An 18,668-nucleotide genomic window follows, 5' to 3' on the forward strand; every position below is an offset into this window, starting at 1 on the left:
AATCGAGGAATCACATTCTTGCTGCTGGACGGCATTAGTAACGGTAGTCGGGTAAATTAGACTTACCTGTCCACATTTAGTCAGGTAAATTAGATGCAGGGATCTGATTGGTCCAGTGGTATTCTCACTCTTTGTTCCTGTGTGGCTGTAGCAGAAAGATCACACACATGATTCACACGTGTTTACACGTGACCAGCTGTGTGTAATGCACAGATGGTGTGTGGGATGCAGGTGGATCTCTGAGCTCTGAGGGTTGTAACGTTAGAGGTCACAGGTCAAAGGTCTCCTTGGAGACAGGTCAGAGGTGTTTCTCTCCACTGTCGTTTGTTTTTGATGTTCTTTTTACCCACAAAGGTCACACCTCAGGTCAAACCCTAAGACACGCCCCCAGACTGAACCCTAAGACACGCCCCCAGAACGCACCCTAAGACACGCCCCCAGACCGCACCCTAAGACACGCCCCCAGACTGAACCCTAAGACTTGCCCCCAGACTGAACCCTAAGACACGCCCCCAGACCGCACCCTAAGACACGCCCCCAGACCACACCCTAAGACGTCCCAGGCCACACACCCCAAGCCATGCCTTAAGACACGCCTCCAGGCAACACGCCTCAGACCATGCCCTGAGGCCACACCCCCTGGCCACCTGAGTGAGTTTTGTTAAAATGCTGACAGGACGTGAAGTCCAGGTGGTTTAGCCTTACAGCTCCAGTCTTCCTGTTTCTAAGCTTCTAAAACGTCCCATCAGTCTGGCCGTTAATGTCAGGGGGCTGACGGAGAGCAAAGAAACTTCACAGTGAAAGCCACTGGTCGCCCCCGGTGATGAGGGCATGCCCTGTCCTGTTGCCATGGCGACCGGAGGCAGCGACGCCCCTTCATTAAGAGCACTTTGTGTGTTATCGTCGCACAGAAAACATTTAAGAAAAACATTTTAATTCTGCGGCGTTCACCTTAAAATAATCCAGTAAAAAATAGAAACAGTGGTGTGGTAATTGTGTCCTCCTGAGATTAGAGATACAAATGAAGCAGAATGGCTGTTTCACAGTGAACCTTGTTTGCGCGAAGCTGGGGGGAAGGGGGGGGGGGGGAATGGAAAGCCCCCTTGCTGTATTCTGAGCAGGAACACGGACTTGCTAAATTACCTTTGATCTGCCACTTCAAAGGAACGTAAAGCACATGATCTCACCCGAGGCTCACAGAGAAACAATAGCGTGTCTGAGTCACTGGTTCACTGCTCGTAAACAAGATCGGTTTGAGCCTCTGTAATGCACCAATCAGAGTGGAGAGTGGGGCAGATCTGTAATGCACCAATCAGAGTGGAGACTTGGGAAGATCTGTAATACACCAATCAGAGTGGAGACTGGGGCAGATCTGTAATGCACCAATCAGAGTAGAGACTGGGGCAGATCTGTAGTGCACCAATCAGAGTGAAGATTTGGGCAGATCTCTGATGCACCAAACAGAGTGGAGACTGGGGCAGATTTGTAATGCACCAATCAGAGTAGAGACTGGGGCAGATCTGTAATGCACCAATCAGAGTGGTGACTGGAGCAGATCTGTAATGCACCAATCAGATTAGAGACTGGGACAGATCTGCAATGTACCAATCAGAGTGGAGACTGGAGCAGATCTGTAATGCACCAATCAGAGTAGTGACTGGGACAGATCTGCAATGCACCAATCACACACTGTCACAAGCACACACACTCACATACAGATCCACATAAACACACACTCATGAACACACACACTGACACACACACTAGCGTGCACATACACACACACACACACACACTCAAACACACGCATGCACACATGCTGACACACATACAGATACACACACACACAGACATAGACACTCGCACACACACACACACACACACACACATAGACATTGACATATGCAAGCACAGGTATACACACACACCCACACTCACACACACATGTTCACATATGTACTCAGAACATGGAACATGGGACAAATAGTTCTGCTCTATTCTCACACACACCCACACTTCCACTCATGCGTAACATATTTAGCGTGCCTGGCCACAGGTTGGCTTCCTGTGTCACTCACGCTAGCGGCTTCCTGTCACATACAGGTATACACACAGTGCACTCCCACATACACATGCACACGCTGTCTCACACATCCTCTCTCGCACGCAGTTAGGAACAGGGAGAGCCAAAATGGCCGGTGTAGCATGCACCCTCTCTCACATGCAGTTAGATACAGGGAGAGCCAAAATGGCAGGTGTAGCATGCACCCTCTCTCACATGCAGTTAGATACAGGGAGAGCCAAAATGGCAGGTGCAGCATGCACCCTCTCTCACATGCAGTTAGATACAGGGAGAGCCAAAATGGCTGGTGTAGCATTTGCTTGGAAATGTCCTGATGCTCTTCTGTTGTGTTAATATGTGAAAGATTTCAGGAGCCAAGTGTCGACTGGGGATTTATGGATACATTTTCATATGATGATTATAGAGCAATTATTCCATAACAGTTTAATGTTGTGAGCACATTTTAATCTTATAACACCATTCCCCCTGCAATCTCATGAAAAATGACTGTGACCTATTTTTAATTTTTAAGTCTAATAGAGCATACTGTAGATTAAATTAAAAATACGATTTTATCATTTTTTATTCTTTAAATTAATATTCTGTTTCCGTTCTTGTGTGTCTATGGGTCTGTGTGTGTGTGTGTGTGTGTGTGCCTGTGCCCGTGTGTGTGTGTGTGTATGTATGTATTAGAGCTTGAGTGAGTGAGTGAGTGAGTGAGTGAGAGTGTGTGTATGTACCTGTGTGTCTATGGGTCTGTGTGTGTGTGTATGAGAGCTTGAGTGAGTGAGTGTGTGTGTATGTACCTGTGTGTCTATGGGTGTGTGTGTGTGTGTATGAGAGCTTGAGTGAGTGAGTGAGTGTGTGTGTATGTACCTGTGTGTCTGTGTCTATGGGTGTGTGTTGTGGGGACGTTGTGGTGACATTACGGGGACGTTGTGGGGACGTTGCAGGGGCATTGCTGGATGTTTTATCCCTGTGTTCTCGGACACTGCGACTTCTCCTTGGAGAATCGGCGGCTAGAGGTTAGCCAGCGGCCATCGTTAGCGATGCCGTTTGTGATTAACGATCTTCTGTCACGCTCCCTGGCGAGCCGCGGCTCGAGCGGTGCGGTCGGCATGATTTACTCCACGCTCACGCTGCTGGAGTCTCTTATACACACTTTCACACAATACTCACACCAGGCCTGTGTGTGATTTACTCCACGCTCACACTGCTGGAGTCTCTTATACACACTTTCACACAATACTCACACCAGGCCTGTGTGTGATTTACTCCACGCTCACACTGCTGGAGTCTCTTATACACACTTTCACACAATACTCACACCAGGCCTGTGTGTGATTTACTCCACGCTCACACTGCTGGAGTCTCTTATACACACTTTTACACAATACTCACACCAGGCCTGTGTGTGATTTACTCCACACTCACACTGCTGGAGTCTCTTATACACACTTTCACACAATACTCACACCAGGCCTGTGTGTGATTTACTCCACACTCACACTGCTGGAGTCTCTTATACACACTTTCACACAATACTCACACCAGGCCTGTGTGTGACTTACTCCACACTCACACTGCTGGAGTCTCTTATACACACTTTCACACAATACTCACACCAGGCCTGTGTGTGATTTACTCCACGCTCACACTGCTGGAGTCTCTTATACACACTTTTACACAATACTCACACCAGGCCTGTGTGTGATTTACTCCACGCTCACACTGCTGGAGTCTCTTATACACACTTTCACACAATACTCACACCAGGCCTGTGTGTGATTTACTCCACACTCACACTGCTGGAGTCTCTTATACACACTTTCACACAATACTCACACCAGGCCTGTGTGTGATTTACTCCACACTCACACTGCTGGAGTCTCTTATACACACTTTCACACAATACTCACACCAGGCCTGTGTGTGACTTACTCCACACTCACACTGCTGGAGTCTCTTATACACACTTTCACACAATACTCACACCAGGCCTGTGTGTGATTTACTCCACACTCATACTGCTGGAGTCTCTTATACACACTTTCACACAATACTCACACCAGGCCTGTGTGTGATTTACTCCACACTCACACTGCTGGAGTCTCTTATACACACTTTTACACAATACTCACACCAGGCCTGTGTGTGATTTACTCCACGCTCACACTGCTGGAGTCTCTTACACACACTTTCACACAATACTCACACTTAGGCCTGTGTGTGATTTACTCCACGCTCACACTGCTGGAGTCTCTTATACACACTTTCACACAATACTCACACCAGGCCTGTGTGTGATTTACTCCACACTCACACTGCTGGAGTCTCTTATACACACTTTTACACAATACTCACACCAGGCCTGTGTGTGATTTACTCCACACTCACACTGCTGGAGTCTCTTATACACACTTTTACACAATACTCACACCAGGCCTGTGTGTGATTTACTCCACGCTCACACTGCTGGAGTCTCTTATACACACTTTCACACAATACTCACACCAGGCCTGTGTGTGATTTACTCCACGCTCACGCTGCTGGAGTCTCTTATACACACTTTCACACAATACTCACACCAGGCCTGTGTGTGATTTACTCCACGCTCACACTGCTGGAGTCTCTTATACACACTTTCACACAATACTCACACCAGGCCTGTGTGTGATTTACTCCACGCTTACACTGCTGGAGTCTCTTATACACACTTTCACACAATACTCACACCAGGCCTGTGTGTGATTTACTCCACACTCACACTGCTGGAGTCTCTTATACACACTTTCACACAATACTCACACCAGGCCTGTGTGTGATTTACTCCACACTCACACTGCTGGAGTCTCTTATACACACTTTCACACAATACTCACACCAGGCCTGTGTGTGATTTACTCCACACTCACACTGCTGGAGTCTCTTATACACACTTTTACACAATACTCACACCAGGCCTGTGTGTGATTAACTCCACGCTCACGCTGCTGGAGTCTCTTATACACACTTTCACACAATACTCACACCAGGCCTGTGTGTGATTTACTCCACGCTTACACTGCTGGAGTCTCTTATACACACTTTCACACAATACTCACACCAGGCCTGTGTGTGATTTACTCCACGCTTACACTGCTGGAGTCTCTTATACACACTTTCACACAATACTCACACCAGGCCTGTGTGTGATTTACTCCACGCTTACACTGCTGGAGTCTCTTATACACACTTTCACACAATACTCACACTTAGGCCTGTGTGTGATTTACTCCACGCTTACACTGCTGGAGTCTCTTATACACACTTTCACACAATACTCACACCAGGCCTGTGTGTGATTTACTCCACGCTCACACTGCTGGAGTCTCTTATACACACTTTCACACAATACTCACACCAGGCCTGTGTGTGATTTACTCCACACTCACACTGCTGGAGTCTCTTATACACACTTTCACACAATACTCACACCAGGCCTGTGTGTGATTTACTCCACACTCACACTGCTGGAGTCTCTTATACACACTTTCACACAATACTCACACCAGGCCTGTGTGTGATTTACTCCACACTCATACTGCTGGAGTCTCTTATACACACTTTCACACAATACTCACACCAGGCCTCTGTGATTTACTCCACACTCACACTGCTGGAGTCTCTTATACACACTTTCACACAATACTCACACCAGGCCTGTGTGTGATTTACTCCACACTCACACTGCTGGAGTCTCTTATACACACTTTCACACAATACTCACACCAGGCCTGTGTGTGATTTACTCCACGCTCACACTGCTGGAGTCTCTTATACACACTTTCACACAATACTCACACCAGGCCTGTGTGTGATTTACTCCACGCTGACACTGCTGGAGTCTCTTATACACACTTTCACACAATACTCACACTTAGGCTCTTCCGGTTTGTGTCGGTGCTGGAAAACCAGGCCACATTCTCCGGATAATTAGGATTATCGCCTGTCACGCACTCTGGATTTTAAACTGTTTTATTCAAAGGAATTAAACTGTGGGTGCCCGCTGTGGCTCAGGGTTTCTAAAGCTTTTTGTTTTTATGCCCTAATTAAACCGGCCCTAGCCACAGCTCCATACATATATAATCAGTGTATATATATATAATCAGACTAATGCATCCATTCGTGTGCTGGTTCTATATGGGGCTGGTCTATAATGAGTGCTGGATCTAAGTGGTCAATATATGAAGCATTATCGGGTCAAACACAGGAAGTCTCTTCCATTGTCTTCTGCCAAAGAGTAAAGTAACACTGAGTGGATCTAGTATACCTATGTTCCAGGCTTCTCTGCTTCAGAGGATCTTGTCAGAGGATATCTATATTCCAGGTTTCTCTGGCTGAGTGGATCTGATTGGTTGAGGGATTGGGCAGGTGGTGGTAAATGACAGGTTCATGACTGCCACTCCGGAGGGTTGCCTCACTATTGCTTACCCATCATGCACCATGTCAGTAATTCTGCCCCAGAACCATAGGGAACTGTGGGTAACCACGACAGCTGGTGTGGCGGTCTGTGGCTGTAGTGCTCTCTATTCTGTTTATTCATCACTAAGTGAGTGTTTGGGCGGGAGTAGGTGTTACGGAGCAGTGCTTGCAGGGAGGGGCACGTATTTTTCGGGAAAGGCTTCCCGTCAGAGGCTGGTGTCCTGGGCTGACTGGAGAGGCCACTCGGCATTTTAATGCCCTCGAACGCTTCGTAATGCATTTTAATTTATGGCTTTGGCAGCAGACCGCATTTGGGTGAAGTGCTGGAAACGGGCCGCAGGGCTAAGCTCTGAAACATTATCAGTCATTTACCTGCACAATTACCCTGTAACACACTCAGTACATCCTGCAAACACCTCCCCCTGGTGCCTTTAACCTCCCATTGGTTCCGCTTGAAGTGGTGGGGAGGTTTTATTGCCCGTGAAGGGAGTCTATGTTGCACATTCAGCTTGCTAAGCAAATCACTTACACACTCATACTACACACACACACACACACACACAAGCACTACACGCGTGTGCATTTACACACACAATTAAACATAATTCCCTGAATAAATGGGAAATAAATAACGTAAAAATACACACAAATACAGATCTGAAATACTTTCTCTGTGGTAAAAAAGTGACTTGTCTATGTGCGCGTTTCTCTCCGCTGCCCCCTGCAGGACGGGACGCGGCAGCGGCGGGAGCGGAAGAAGACGGTGTCGTTCAGCAGCATGCCGACAGAGCGTCGGATCAGCAGGGCGGGGGACTGCATCGCCGCCCTGGTGGAGGGCAGCGAGCTGCGCAAGGTGCGCTCCAACGCCCGCGTCTACCACCGCTACTTCCTGCTGGACTCGGACCTGCGCTCGCTGCGCTGGGAGCCCTCCAAGAAGGAGGCGGGCAAGGCCTGCATCGCCGTGGCGACCATCCGCGAGGTGCGCGCGGGCCGCAACACCGCCGCCTTCCGCGCGGCCGCCGTGCACGAGCAGGTGTCGGAGGACTGCGCCTTCTCGGTGATCCACGGCGACGGGTTCGAGACGCTGGACCTGGTGGCGCCCTCGGCTGACGTGGCCAGCGTGTGGGTGACGGGGCTGCGCTACCTGCTGTCGTACGGGGCGCACGCGCTCGACATGATCGAGAGCCGCTGCAACGACGGCCTGCGCTCCGCCTGGCTGGCCCAGCTGTTCCGCTCCGCCGTCGCAGAGGGAGACGCTAGCGACGGCGGTGACCACGGCGACGGCGGTGACCACGGCGACGGCGGCGACCGGGACGACGAGCGGCTCAGCGTCCCCGCGGCTGTGGAGCTCATAAGGAGCGTGAGCCCGGGGGTGAAGGTCGCCAGGGCGGAGCTCAAATTCAAGGAGTTCCACAAGGCCAGGGGCGGGGCGGGGGGCGGGGCCGGGGGCGGGGTCACCCGGGAGGAGTTCGCCGAGGCCTTCCACGACCTCTGCACCCGCCCCGAGATCTACTTCCTGCTGGTGCAGTTCTCCAGCAACAAGGAGTTCCTGGACGCCAAGGACCTGGCGCGCTTCCTGGAGGCGGAGCAGGGCGTGGCGCAGGTGCGGGAGGAGGACGGGCTGCGGGTGGTGCGCAGGTACGAGCCGACCCCCGAGGCCCGGCGGAACGGCTGGCTGACGCTGGACGGCTTCACCGCGTACCTCACGTCCCCGGAGTGCCACATCTACGACCCCGAGCAGAGCCGGGTGTGCCAGGACATGAGCCAGCCGCTGTCCCACTACTACATCAACTCCTCCCACAACACCTACCTGATCGAGGACCAGCTCCGCGGGCCCGCCGACGTCTCGGGGTACGTCCGCGCCCTGAAGATGGGGTGCCGGAGCGTGGAGCTGGACGTGTGGGACGGGCCCGATGAGGAGCCCGTGGTCTTCACCGGACACACACTCACCTCGCAGGTGGTGTTCCGCAGCGTCGTCGACGTCATCAACAGGTAGAGCCGGGGTCGGGCGCACCAGGTCTGCACTAGGTGTACGCCAGGTGTGCTCCAGGTGTACGCCAGGTGTGCTCCAGGTGTGCTCCAGGTGTGCTCCAGGTGCGCTCCAGGAGTGCTCCTCCCTGGGAGGGAGATGCTTTTTAAAATCAGTTTCCACACACTCCATAAAAAAACGTTTATGAATATGATGCACTGTAGTCTACATTAAAATATAGACATTACTCCTTCAAAATACTGATATCACTGCTTAAAATACAGACATTACTCTTTAAAAATTCAGACATTACTACTTAAAAATGACAGACATTACTCTTTAAAAAATACAGACATTATCCTTAAAAAATAGTCAGACATTACTTACTAGGGATGTTGACTCATACCTGGTCGATTAGTCAACAGAAAACTTTTGATTGAGACATTTTCCCTCTCAGGAGTATGTCTACGGGGGCCAAATTTGGGGCAGTTGGACAGCCCTGGTGTACTCTTCTTTTGGGAGAGAGTAATCACGTTTAACATCCAGTGCCAACAGCCTTATCCACCCTCTCTTCTGATTTCTAAGGTACAAAAAACAAAACAGACAGAAACTTAATTTACCAAGAAAACCCACCCAATTAACACAAACTAATTACCGATCACATCACAGTAGATCAGGGGTCCGCAGATCCAGCCCTAGAGGGCTGCAGTCGCTGCTGCCTTTCCTGGTTTTCATTTAATCAGCAGCCAATCTAGGCCTTGGAAACACGATGTGCAGCTCTTCAGCCAATCAGTATCTTAAATTAAGCGCCTGAATTTGAGTTCCCTGCACTTGATTAAGACATTTATGGCCACAGGAGCCAGAGAACCTGCTTTAGTCTGCTGTGTTACTGTATGTGCGTTACTGTTGTATTTATGTTGTGTTGTAATTGTGTGTTACTGTCATATTTTATGTTGTGTTGCAATTGTGCGTTATTGTCATATTTTATGTAGTTGTAATTATGTTACTGTATATTTTATATTGTGGTGTGTTTTTGTGTATTTTATGTAGTTGTACGTTGTAACTGTTGTTGATGCTGTACTGATTGTGTGTTGCTGTGTATTGTGTGTTATGGTGTGTGTTGTATTGATTGTGTGTTATGGTGTATGTTGTAGTGATTGTGTGTTAAGGTGTGTGTTGTAGTGATTGTGTGTTACGGTGTGTGTTGTAGTGATTGTGTGTTATGGTGTGTGTTGTAGTGATTGTGTGTTATGGTGTATTTTGAAGTGATTGTGTGTTAAGGTGTGTGTTGTAGTGATTGTGTGTTATGGTGTATGTTGTAGTGATTGTGTGTTACGGTGTGTGTTGTAGTGATTGTGTGTTACGGTGTGTGTTGTACTGATTGTGTGTTAAGGTGTGTGTTGTAGTGATTGTGTGTTAAGGTGTGTGTTGTAGTGATTGTGTGTTACGGTGTGTGTTGTAGCGATTGTGTGTTATGGTGTGTGTTGTAGTGATTGTGTGTTATGGTGTGTGTTGTAGTGATTGTGTGTTATGGTGTGTGTTGTACTGATTGTGTGTTAAGGTGTGTGTTGTACTGATTGTGTGTTATGGTGTATGTTGAAGTGATTGTGTGTTAAGGTGTGTGTTGTACTGATTGTGTGTTACGGTGTGTGTTGTACTGATTGTGTGTTTCTGTATTTGCACAGGTACGGGTTCGTGGCCTCTGAGTATCCCCTGATCGTCTGCATGGAGAATCACTGCTCTCTGCGGCAGCAGGCCGTCATGGTCCAGCACCTGCAGAGGATTCTGGGAGATCGGCTGTACACGACCCCGCCCAACACCGACGCCGCCTACCTGCCGTCCCCCGAGGAGCTGAAGGGGCGTGTCCTCCTGAAGGCCCAAAAGCTGGGCGTGTCCTGCACGGGTCCGGAGGGGGAGGTGGCCGAGGAGGACGAGGGGGCGGAGCTGTCTCAGCGAGTGGGCAGGGCCAACGGCGAGGCCGCGCCCTCCCCGGGCCCCGCCCAGCCCCGGCGGTTCCGCCTCTCCCGCCAGCTCTCGGACCTGGTGTCGCTCTGCCAGTCGGTGCCCTTCCAGAACTTCCCGGCGGCGCTGCGGAGCCAGCGGTTCTGGGAGTTCTGCTCGTTCGACGAGGCGCTGGCGGGGCGCTTCGCCGCGGAGAGGCCCGGCGACTTCGTGGACCTCAACAAGCGCTGCCTGACGCGCGTGCGCCCCAGCCCCGCCCGCGTGGACTCCAGCAACCCCAACCCCCAGGACTTCTGGAAGTGCGGCTGCCAGCTGGTGGCCATGAACTTCCAGACGCCGGGGCTGATGATGGACCTGAACGTGGGCTGGTTCCGGCGGAACGGCGGCTGCGGCTACGTGCTGCGGCCCGCCATCATGCGCGAGGAGGTGTCCTTCTTCAGCGCCGAGACGCGGGACTGCGTCCCCGGCGTCTCCCCCCAGCTGCTCCACGTCAAGGTCATCAGCGGCCTCAACTTCCCCAAGCCGCGCGGCTCGGGGGCCAAGGGCCACGTGGTGGACCCCTACGTGTACGTGGAGATCCACGGGCTGCCGGCGGACTGCGCGGAGCGGCGCACGCGCACCGTGCGGCAGAACGGCGACAGCCCCGTGTTCGGCGAGAGCTTCGAGTTCCAGATCCTGCTGCCCGAGCTGGCCATGGTGCGCTTCGTGGTGCTGGACGACGACTTCATCGGCGACGAGTTCATCGGCCAGTACACCATCCCCTTCGAGTGCCTGCAGCCGGGCTTCCGGCACGTCCCGCTGCTGTCGCTGGCGGGCGACGCCCTGCCGCACGCCTGGCTCTTCGTCCACGTGGCCATCACCAACCGGCGGGGCGGGGGGAAGCCGCACAAGCGCGGGCTGTCGGTGCGCAAGGGCGGGCGGGGCGGGCGCGAGTACGCCAGCATGCGGGCGCTGCCCGTCAGGGCGCTGGACGACCTGTTCAAGACCGCCGCCCAGCCGCTGGGGGAGGCCACGGACCTGAGAGAGAACATGCAGGTGAGAACCGCCATCTACCTGAGAGAGAACATGCAGGTGAGAACCACCATCTACCTGAGAGAGAACATGCAGGTGAGCAGAACTGCCATCTACCTGAGAGAGAACATGCAGGTGAGCAGAACCGCCATCTACCTGAGAGAGAACATGCAGGTGAGCAGAACCGCCATCTACCTGAGAGAGAACATGCAGGTGAGAACCTCCATCTACCTGAGAGAGAACATGCAGGTGAGAACCTCCATCTACCTGAGAGAGAACATGCAAGTGAGAACCGCCATCTACCTGAGAGAGAACATGCAGGTGAGCAGAACCGCCATCTACCGGAGAGAGAACATGCAGGTGAGAACCTCCATTTGCCTGAGAGAGAACATGCAGGTGAGAACCGCCATCTACCTGAGAGAGAACATGCAGGTGAGCAGAACCGCCATCTACCTGAGAGAGAACATGCAGGTGAGAACCACCCATCTACCTGAGAGAGAACATGCAGGTGAGAACCGCCATCTACCTGAGAGAGAACATGCAGGTGAGAACCACCCATCTACCTGAGAGAGAACATGCAGGTGAGAACCTCCAACTACCTGAGAGAGAACATGCAGGTGAGAACCGCCATCTACCTGAGAGAGAACATGCAGGTGAGAACCGCCATCTACCTGAGAGAGAACATGCAGGTGAGCAGAACCGCCATCAACCTGAGAGAGAACATGCAGCTGAGAACCTCCATCTACCTGAGAGAGAACATGCAGGTGAGAACCTCCATCTACCTGAGAGAGAACATGCAGGTGAGAACCGCCATCTAACTGAGAGAGAACATGCAGGTGAGAACCGCCATCTACCTGAGAGAGAACATGCAGGTGAGAACCACCATCTACCTGAGAGAGAACATGCAGGTGAGAACCGCCATCTACCTGAGAGAGAACAGGTGAGCACCTTCATTACTGGTTATTTGTCTTTCTAGTGATATTCCTGCCAGTCCATGAATAAAGAATGAGAAAGATAAATAATTCAGGCAGGGAAATACCCCGTCTCTCGGGGGGGGAGGGGGGGGGGATTCTCTGCCTGTCTGTTATGGATCTGTCATTTTCCCTGCTGTCAGGGAGGGTTACCCCCAGGGGAGAGTAAGGGTTAGGATGTGTGTGTGTGTGTGTGTGTGTGTGTGTGAGTGTGTGTGTGTATATGTGTATATGTGTGTGTGTGAGTGTGTGTGTGTGCATGCGTGTGTGTGTGTGTGTGTATGTGTGCGCATGTGAGTGTGTGTGTGTGCATGCGTGTGAGTGTGTGTGCGCATGTGTGTGTGTATGTGTGTGAGCTGTGTACACGCATTTTATCATCTTGGTGTCATGGGAACCGCCTTAGACATCTACCCGCACACACACCTCGTAAAATCGTATTTATATTAAATATTACTTTCATTTCTGTGCTCTCATTTTTCTGCCATGGCCCCCCCGGGGTGCCGAGGTCCACAGGTGCATCTGAAATATGATTTTCACCCCCGAGCATGAAATATCCTGCACAATACTGTAATCTGCATCCCCCATGTGAGATATTATTACAGACCATACCATAACCACCCCATTATGAAACAGCCACAATAACCCAGAGAAAGAGAGAGAGGGAGAGAGAGGAAGAGAGAGAGAGACACACAGAGGAAGGGAGAGAGAGAGAGACACAGAGGAAGGGAGAGAGAGAGAGAGACACAGAGGAAGGGAGAGAGAGAGAGAGACACAGAGGAAGGGAGAGAGAGAGAGAGAGAGAGAAGGAGGGAGACAGGGAGAGAGAGAGAGAGAGAAGACAGGGAGAGGGAGAGTGAGAGAGAGACAGGGAGAGAGAGGGAGGGAGAGAGAGAGAGATAGAGACAGAGGGAGGGAGAGAGAGGGAGGGTGAGAGAGAGAGAGACAAAGCAAGTGTGCAAATATATAAACAGCACATATATGTTATATATTATGTTTACTTATGAAGCAGATTTTAGTGTACACTACATGACCAAAAGTATTTGGACACCCCTTGGTCTATATTTGTTTTTCATCGTTTGGGCTACCCCTTAGTTCCAGTGAAGGCAAATCTTTCGCCTTGGGTTCCCTTGGCAGATTTCCAGTGCTTTTTTTCCCACAGGGGTTTAGTCTTCTGTATAAAATAAGGTCTGTGGTGAATGTAAACCTAAGAGAATTTCACGTTTTGTTCTCCTTGATAAATTACACCCATTAGTATCTCAACCGTGAATTTTGAAAAGCTGTTTTGTGCTTTAAAGAAGTAAGCTGCTAAGCTAACAAGTTGCTATATTGAAACTACAATGGCCGTCGCATGCAGACGACCTAATACGGAAACTTGAGTGGTGGTTGCTGGAATGCGACCGTTGTTGTTGTTCTGGAATTAATTTACAACCAACTACTACTACATGTTTGTTTACTGTAGTTAATAAACATCACTAGAACAAACTTAGTATTGCAATACTTAAAATACATAATTCGATCGTTTGGCAAACGGGAGTTTCTTCTGGTAGCCTACTTTCCGCATCTATTTTTTGCTCGTTTATATATCGCTACATTTGGCTATGATGGCTTGCTAGCTAAAGTTAGCTGGCCAAGTATTTTCAACTATGAGATATGGTTCAGCAATTTACAGAAATACCGTTACCGTTAAAACCCATGCTGATATGTCGTCGGATTATCAAAGTGTAGCTGGCTTGTAAAAGTGTCTAAACAGCAGCGAAAGTTTCAGAAGCTCATATTGGCGCAGATGGATCGTTTGCTTCTGAAAATGTCCGTCGGAAAACACCACTTTCCCAATTCATGTCAGTGACAACACCCCTGACAGTTGACGTTATTTTAGGGTATCAGGTCACTGAGTCCATTCGTTTCGTTCTGGCCTGCCCTCTAGTGGTGAAAGTACAGAAGTAGTCCTCACCGACGATGACAGGAGAGCGAGGCAGATTCAGTCACAGCGTTGTTTCTGAAACGCCATACGCCGCTGTTGGATTGTCTTTTCAGCAGTTACTCACATATGAGCATTTATCATTATCAAATATGTTTTTTTCCCCTGACGTTTAGTCTCTATCGTGGCTTAATAGCCAGGTGTTGAGAGGAACTGGTGGTTTTCAAGGTGCAGGTAATGTGATTAAACTCTTCCTCCTGCTCGTCTTCCTCAGAACGCCATAGTGCCGTTTAAGGAGCTGTGTGGTGTGCCGGCGGTGTCCAACCTGATGCAGTGTGTGCTGAGCCTGGCGTCCCGGCTGAGGGGGGGCGACGGGACGCCCCTGCTGCTCTTCAACCTGTCCGGCCCGTACCCCACCCTGGAGCCGCAGGGGGCCCTGCCCGAGGTGCTGAGGAAGCTGGTCTCCGCCTATGACACGGCAAGTTACCGCCGTCGCCCACGGCAACACACCCACCCAACACTACCACCCACGGCAACACCCCCCGCGCTGTCACCCACAGCAACACCCCCTACACTGTCACCCACGGCAACACCCCCTTACACTGCCGCCTCCGTGTTAGGGTTGTGTGTGTTTGTATGGTATGTGTATAAGTGTGTGAGTGTGTGTATGGTGTGTGTGCGTGTGAGTGTGTGTGTGTGTATAGTGTGTATGTGTGTATATGTGTGAGTGTGTGTTTGGTGTGTATGTGTGTATGGTGTGTGTGTGTGTGTGTGAGTGTGTGAGTGTGTGTATGATGTGTATGTGTTTGAGTGTGTGTATGGTGTGTGTGTGTGTGTATGTGTTTGAGTGTGTGTATGGTGTGTGTGTGTGTGTATGTGTTTGAGTGTGTGTATGGTGTGTGTGTGTGTGTATGTGTGTATGTGTGTGTGTGCGCGTCTCTGTAAGTGCTGGCCTGGTTCCTGTTCCCACCGTGTCCCAGGAGCTCAGCTCGGGCTGGTTCCCTCCTGTTGGGCCCAGATGGGCTCAGTCAGGCTGGTTCTCTCCTGTTAGGCCCAGATGGGCTCAGTTGGGCTGGTTCTCTCCTGTTGGCCCCAGATGGGCTCAGTTGGGCTGGTTCTCTCCTGTTGGCCCCAGATGGGCTCAGTTGGGCTGGTTCTCTCCTGTTGGCCCAGATGGGCTCAGTCGGGCTGGTTCTCTCCTGTTGGGCCCAGATGGGCTCAGTCGGGCTGGTTCTCTCCTGTTGGCCCCAGATGGGCTCAGTTGGGCTGGTTCTCTCCTGTTGGCCCAGATGGGCTCAGTCGGGCTGGTTCCCTCCTGTTGGGCCCAGATGGGCTCAGTTGGGCTGGTTCTCTCCTGTTGGGCCCAGATGGGCTCAGTCGGGCTGGTTCTCTCCTGTTGGCCCAGATGGGCTCAGTCGGGCTGGTTCTCTCCTGTTGGGTCCAGATGGGCTCAGTCGGGCTGGTTCCCTCCTGTTGGGCCCAGATGGGCTCAGTTGGGCTGGTTCCCTTCTGTTGGGCCCAGATGGGCTCAGTTGGGCTGGTTCTCTCCTGTTGGCCCAGATGGGCTCAGTCGGGCTGGTTCCCTCCTGTTGGGTCCAGATGGGCTCAGTCGGGCTGGTTCCCTCCTGTTGGGTCCAGATGGGCTCAGTCGGGCTGGTTCCCTTCTGTTGGGCCCAGATGGGCTCAGTTGGGCTGGTTCTCTCCTGTTGGCCCAGATGGGCTCAGCTGGGCTGGTTCTCTCCTGTTGGGTCCAGATGGGCTCAGTCGGGCTGGTTCTGTCCTGTTGGCCCAGATGGGCTCAGTTGGGCTGGTTCTCTCCTGTTGGCCCAGATGGGCTCAGTTGGGCTGGTTCTCTCCTGTTGGCCCAGATGGGCTCAGTCGGGCTGGTTCTCTCCTGTTGGCCCCAGATGGGCTCAGTCGGGCTGGTTCTCTCCTGTTGGGCCCAGATGGGCTCAGGTGGGCTGGTTCTGTTTCGGTTCCTCTGGAGAAGGGCTGAGTGATTTACCCTTCTGCTTAAATACTGATCGTCTGATTGGTTGGCTGATTGGTTGGCTGGTATGACCCATAACCGATACTGAGGCCTGTTTTACATTACTGCACAACTGCAAACTGAAATCTAGATTCCTCATTCAGGAAAGAAGTGGATGAGCTGGGACATTAACTTATGATTAAAAGTGTCTGTGTTCCAGTGTCTGTGTCTGTGCCACACTGTCTGTGCCCAGTGTCTGTGCCCCACTGTCTGTGCCCATGTGGCTGATCCTGGATCAGTGGGAAAAGCTGCTATTGAGCAGAGTTACGCAGCGCAGCTTTAACCACCATTAGCATAATAATAATAATAATATCCTGACTGAACTTTAATTCTTTTCCATGGCAACGCATTGGTGACCTCACATTCCTGAAAGGCCGACGTGACCGATTAGCGTCCCGGCCTGACCCTCGTTAAAGCACCACCGCACGTGCACACACACACACACTCTCATACACACACACACAGACACACACACACACGCACACTCTCATACACACACACACACAGACACACACACACACACACACTCTCATACACACACACACAGACACACACATACGCAAACACACACACACGTGTGTAATGGGTCATGTCCTTCCTCCTGCAGATCATACAGAGCAGCCAGGCCCTGATGGAGAGCACAGACGCCATCTATCACAGGATACTGCAGGTGCAGAGAGCAGGTGAGAGGGGCGGGGCTCTGAGTGGGGGCAGGGATACTGCAGGTGCAGAGAGCAGGTGAGAGGGGCGGGGCTCTGAGTGGGGGCAGGGATACTGCAGGTGCAGAGAGCAGGTGAGGGGCGGGGCTCTGAGTGGGGGCGGGGCTACTGCAGATGCAGAGAGCAGGTGAGGGGCGGGGCTCTGAGTGGGGGCGGGGCTACTGCAGATGCAGAGAGCAGGTGAGGGGCGGGGCTCTGAGTGGGGGCGGGGCTACTGCAGGTGCAGAGAGCAGGTGAGAGGGGCGGGGCTCTGAGTGGGGGCGGGGCTACTTCAGGTGCAGAGAGCAGGTGAGGGGTGGGGCTCTGAGTGGGGGCGGGGCTACTGCAGGGGCAGAGAGCAGGTGAGGGGCGGGGCTCTGAGTGGGGACGGGGCTACTGCAGGTGCAGAGAGCAGGTGAGGGGTGGGGCTCTGAGTGGGGGCGGGGCTACTGCAGGTGCAGAGAGCAGGTGAGAGGGGCGGGGCTCTGAGTGGGGCCGGGCTACTTCAGGAGCAGAGAGCAGGTGAGGGGCGGGGCTACTGCAGGTGCAGAGAGCAGGTGAGGGGCAGGGCCCTATGAGTTTTAGTGTAACGGTTGACCCAGGCATCAGGATAAACTGGATGACCCACACTCTTCGTTAAGTCTCACGCGGGTTCCTGGCCCTGGCCCCCCCCCCCCACCCCCACGCCCAGTGTAGGGTCACGGACGTTATTGGCAGTATAAAGGGATCTGTTATTCAGCCCTGAATCCACACAGATTGTTCTGACAGAGATAAAGGATTTATTGGCGTATTGCTGAGCTGCATATTCACCAGGATAATGGATAAGTAGCTCTGCTGGGAGGGGGGGAAGAGAGAGAGAGAGAGCAAGAGAGTGAGAGAGAGAGAGAGAGAGAGCGCCAGTTCCACAGGAATCACAGGAAGTTCACCAGTGAGATTTGACCTTACTCTGCACAGTAAACTCTGCTCTTTCTTTCCATCTGGGGGGGGGGATGGAGGGGGGTGGCTGTGCAGGGACAGCTTTATCGCACGCTTTCGATACGCCCCAGCAGCCTTTGCATGCAAACAGGGATACGTCAGATATTTGGAGATGTTACGATGTTTAGAACATCAACAACAATTCAGATGATTGATAAGAGATCAGCCAGGAAACTGGAGGAACAGGATGGACTGGAAAACCCCACACTCTCTGTCCTGGGATCATGTGCCCTGTACCCTCTGAGTAGAGTGCACAGGTCCCCCCCCCAGCCTCCCCCCCTCATTAGAGTGACAGATTTAACCCTTAATTAACCCATAGCTCAGGATGGACAGGATGCTTTCTCTCTCTCTCTCTCCCTCAGGATGGACAGGATGCTCTGTCTCTCTCTCTCTCTCTCTCTCTCTCTCCCTCAGGATGGACCGGATGCTTTCTCTCTCTCTCTCTCTCCCTCAGGATGGACAGGATGCTTTCTCTCTCTCTCTCTCTCCCTCAGGATGGACAGGATGCTCTGTCTCTCTCTCTCTCTCCCTCAGGATGGACAGGATGCTGTCTCTCTCTCTCTCGCTCTGTGTTCTGCCCTGTGTCTCCAGGTTATCGATCTCTTCCAA

At 51.8% G+C, this 18,668-nt stretch overlaps 1 protein-coding gene across 2 annotated transcripts in view; it reads left to right on the top strand.

Annotated features, from left to right (window-relative positions):
• LOC118233369 (inactive phospholipase C-like protein 2) overlaps nt 1-18,668 on the top strand; it is a 28,551-nt gene that overhangs the window by 6,520 nt on the left and 3,363 nt on the right. For both annotated transcript variants that reach the window (XM_035429027.1, XM_035429028.1), the window contains exons 3-6: nt 7,254-8,518; nt 10,181-11,492; nt 14,632-14,835; nt 16,994-17,069. In XM_035429027.1, the coding sequence (XP_035284918.1) occupies nt 7,254-8,518; nt 10,181-11,492; nt 14,632-14,835; nt 16,994-17,069 (2,857 nt within the window). The remainder of the gene's footprint in view (nt 1-7,253; nt 8,519-10,180; nt 11,493-14,631; nt 14,836-16,993; nt 17,070-18,668) is intronic.

The sequence above is a fragment of the Anguilla anguilla genome, chromosome 8 (genome assembly GCF_013347855.1).
Source record: "Anguilla anguilla isolate fAngAng1 chromosome 8, fAngAng1.pri, whole genome shotgun sequence".
NCBI classification, from domain to species: domain Eukaryota; kingdom Metazoa; phylum Chordata; class Actinopteri; order Anguilliformes; family Anguillidae; genus Anguilla; species Anguilla anguilla.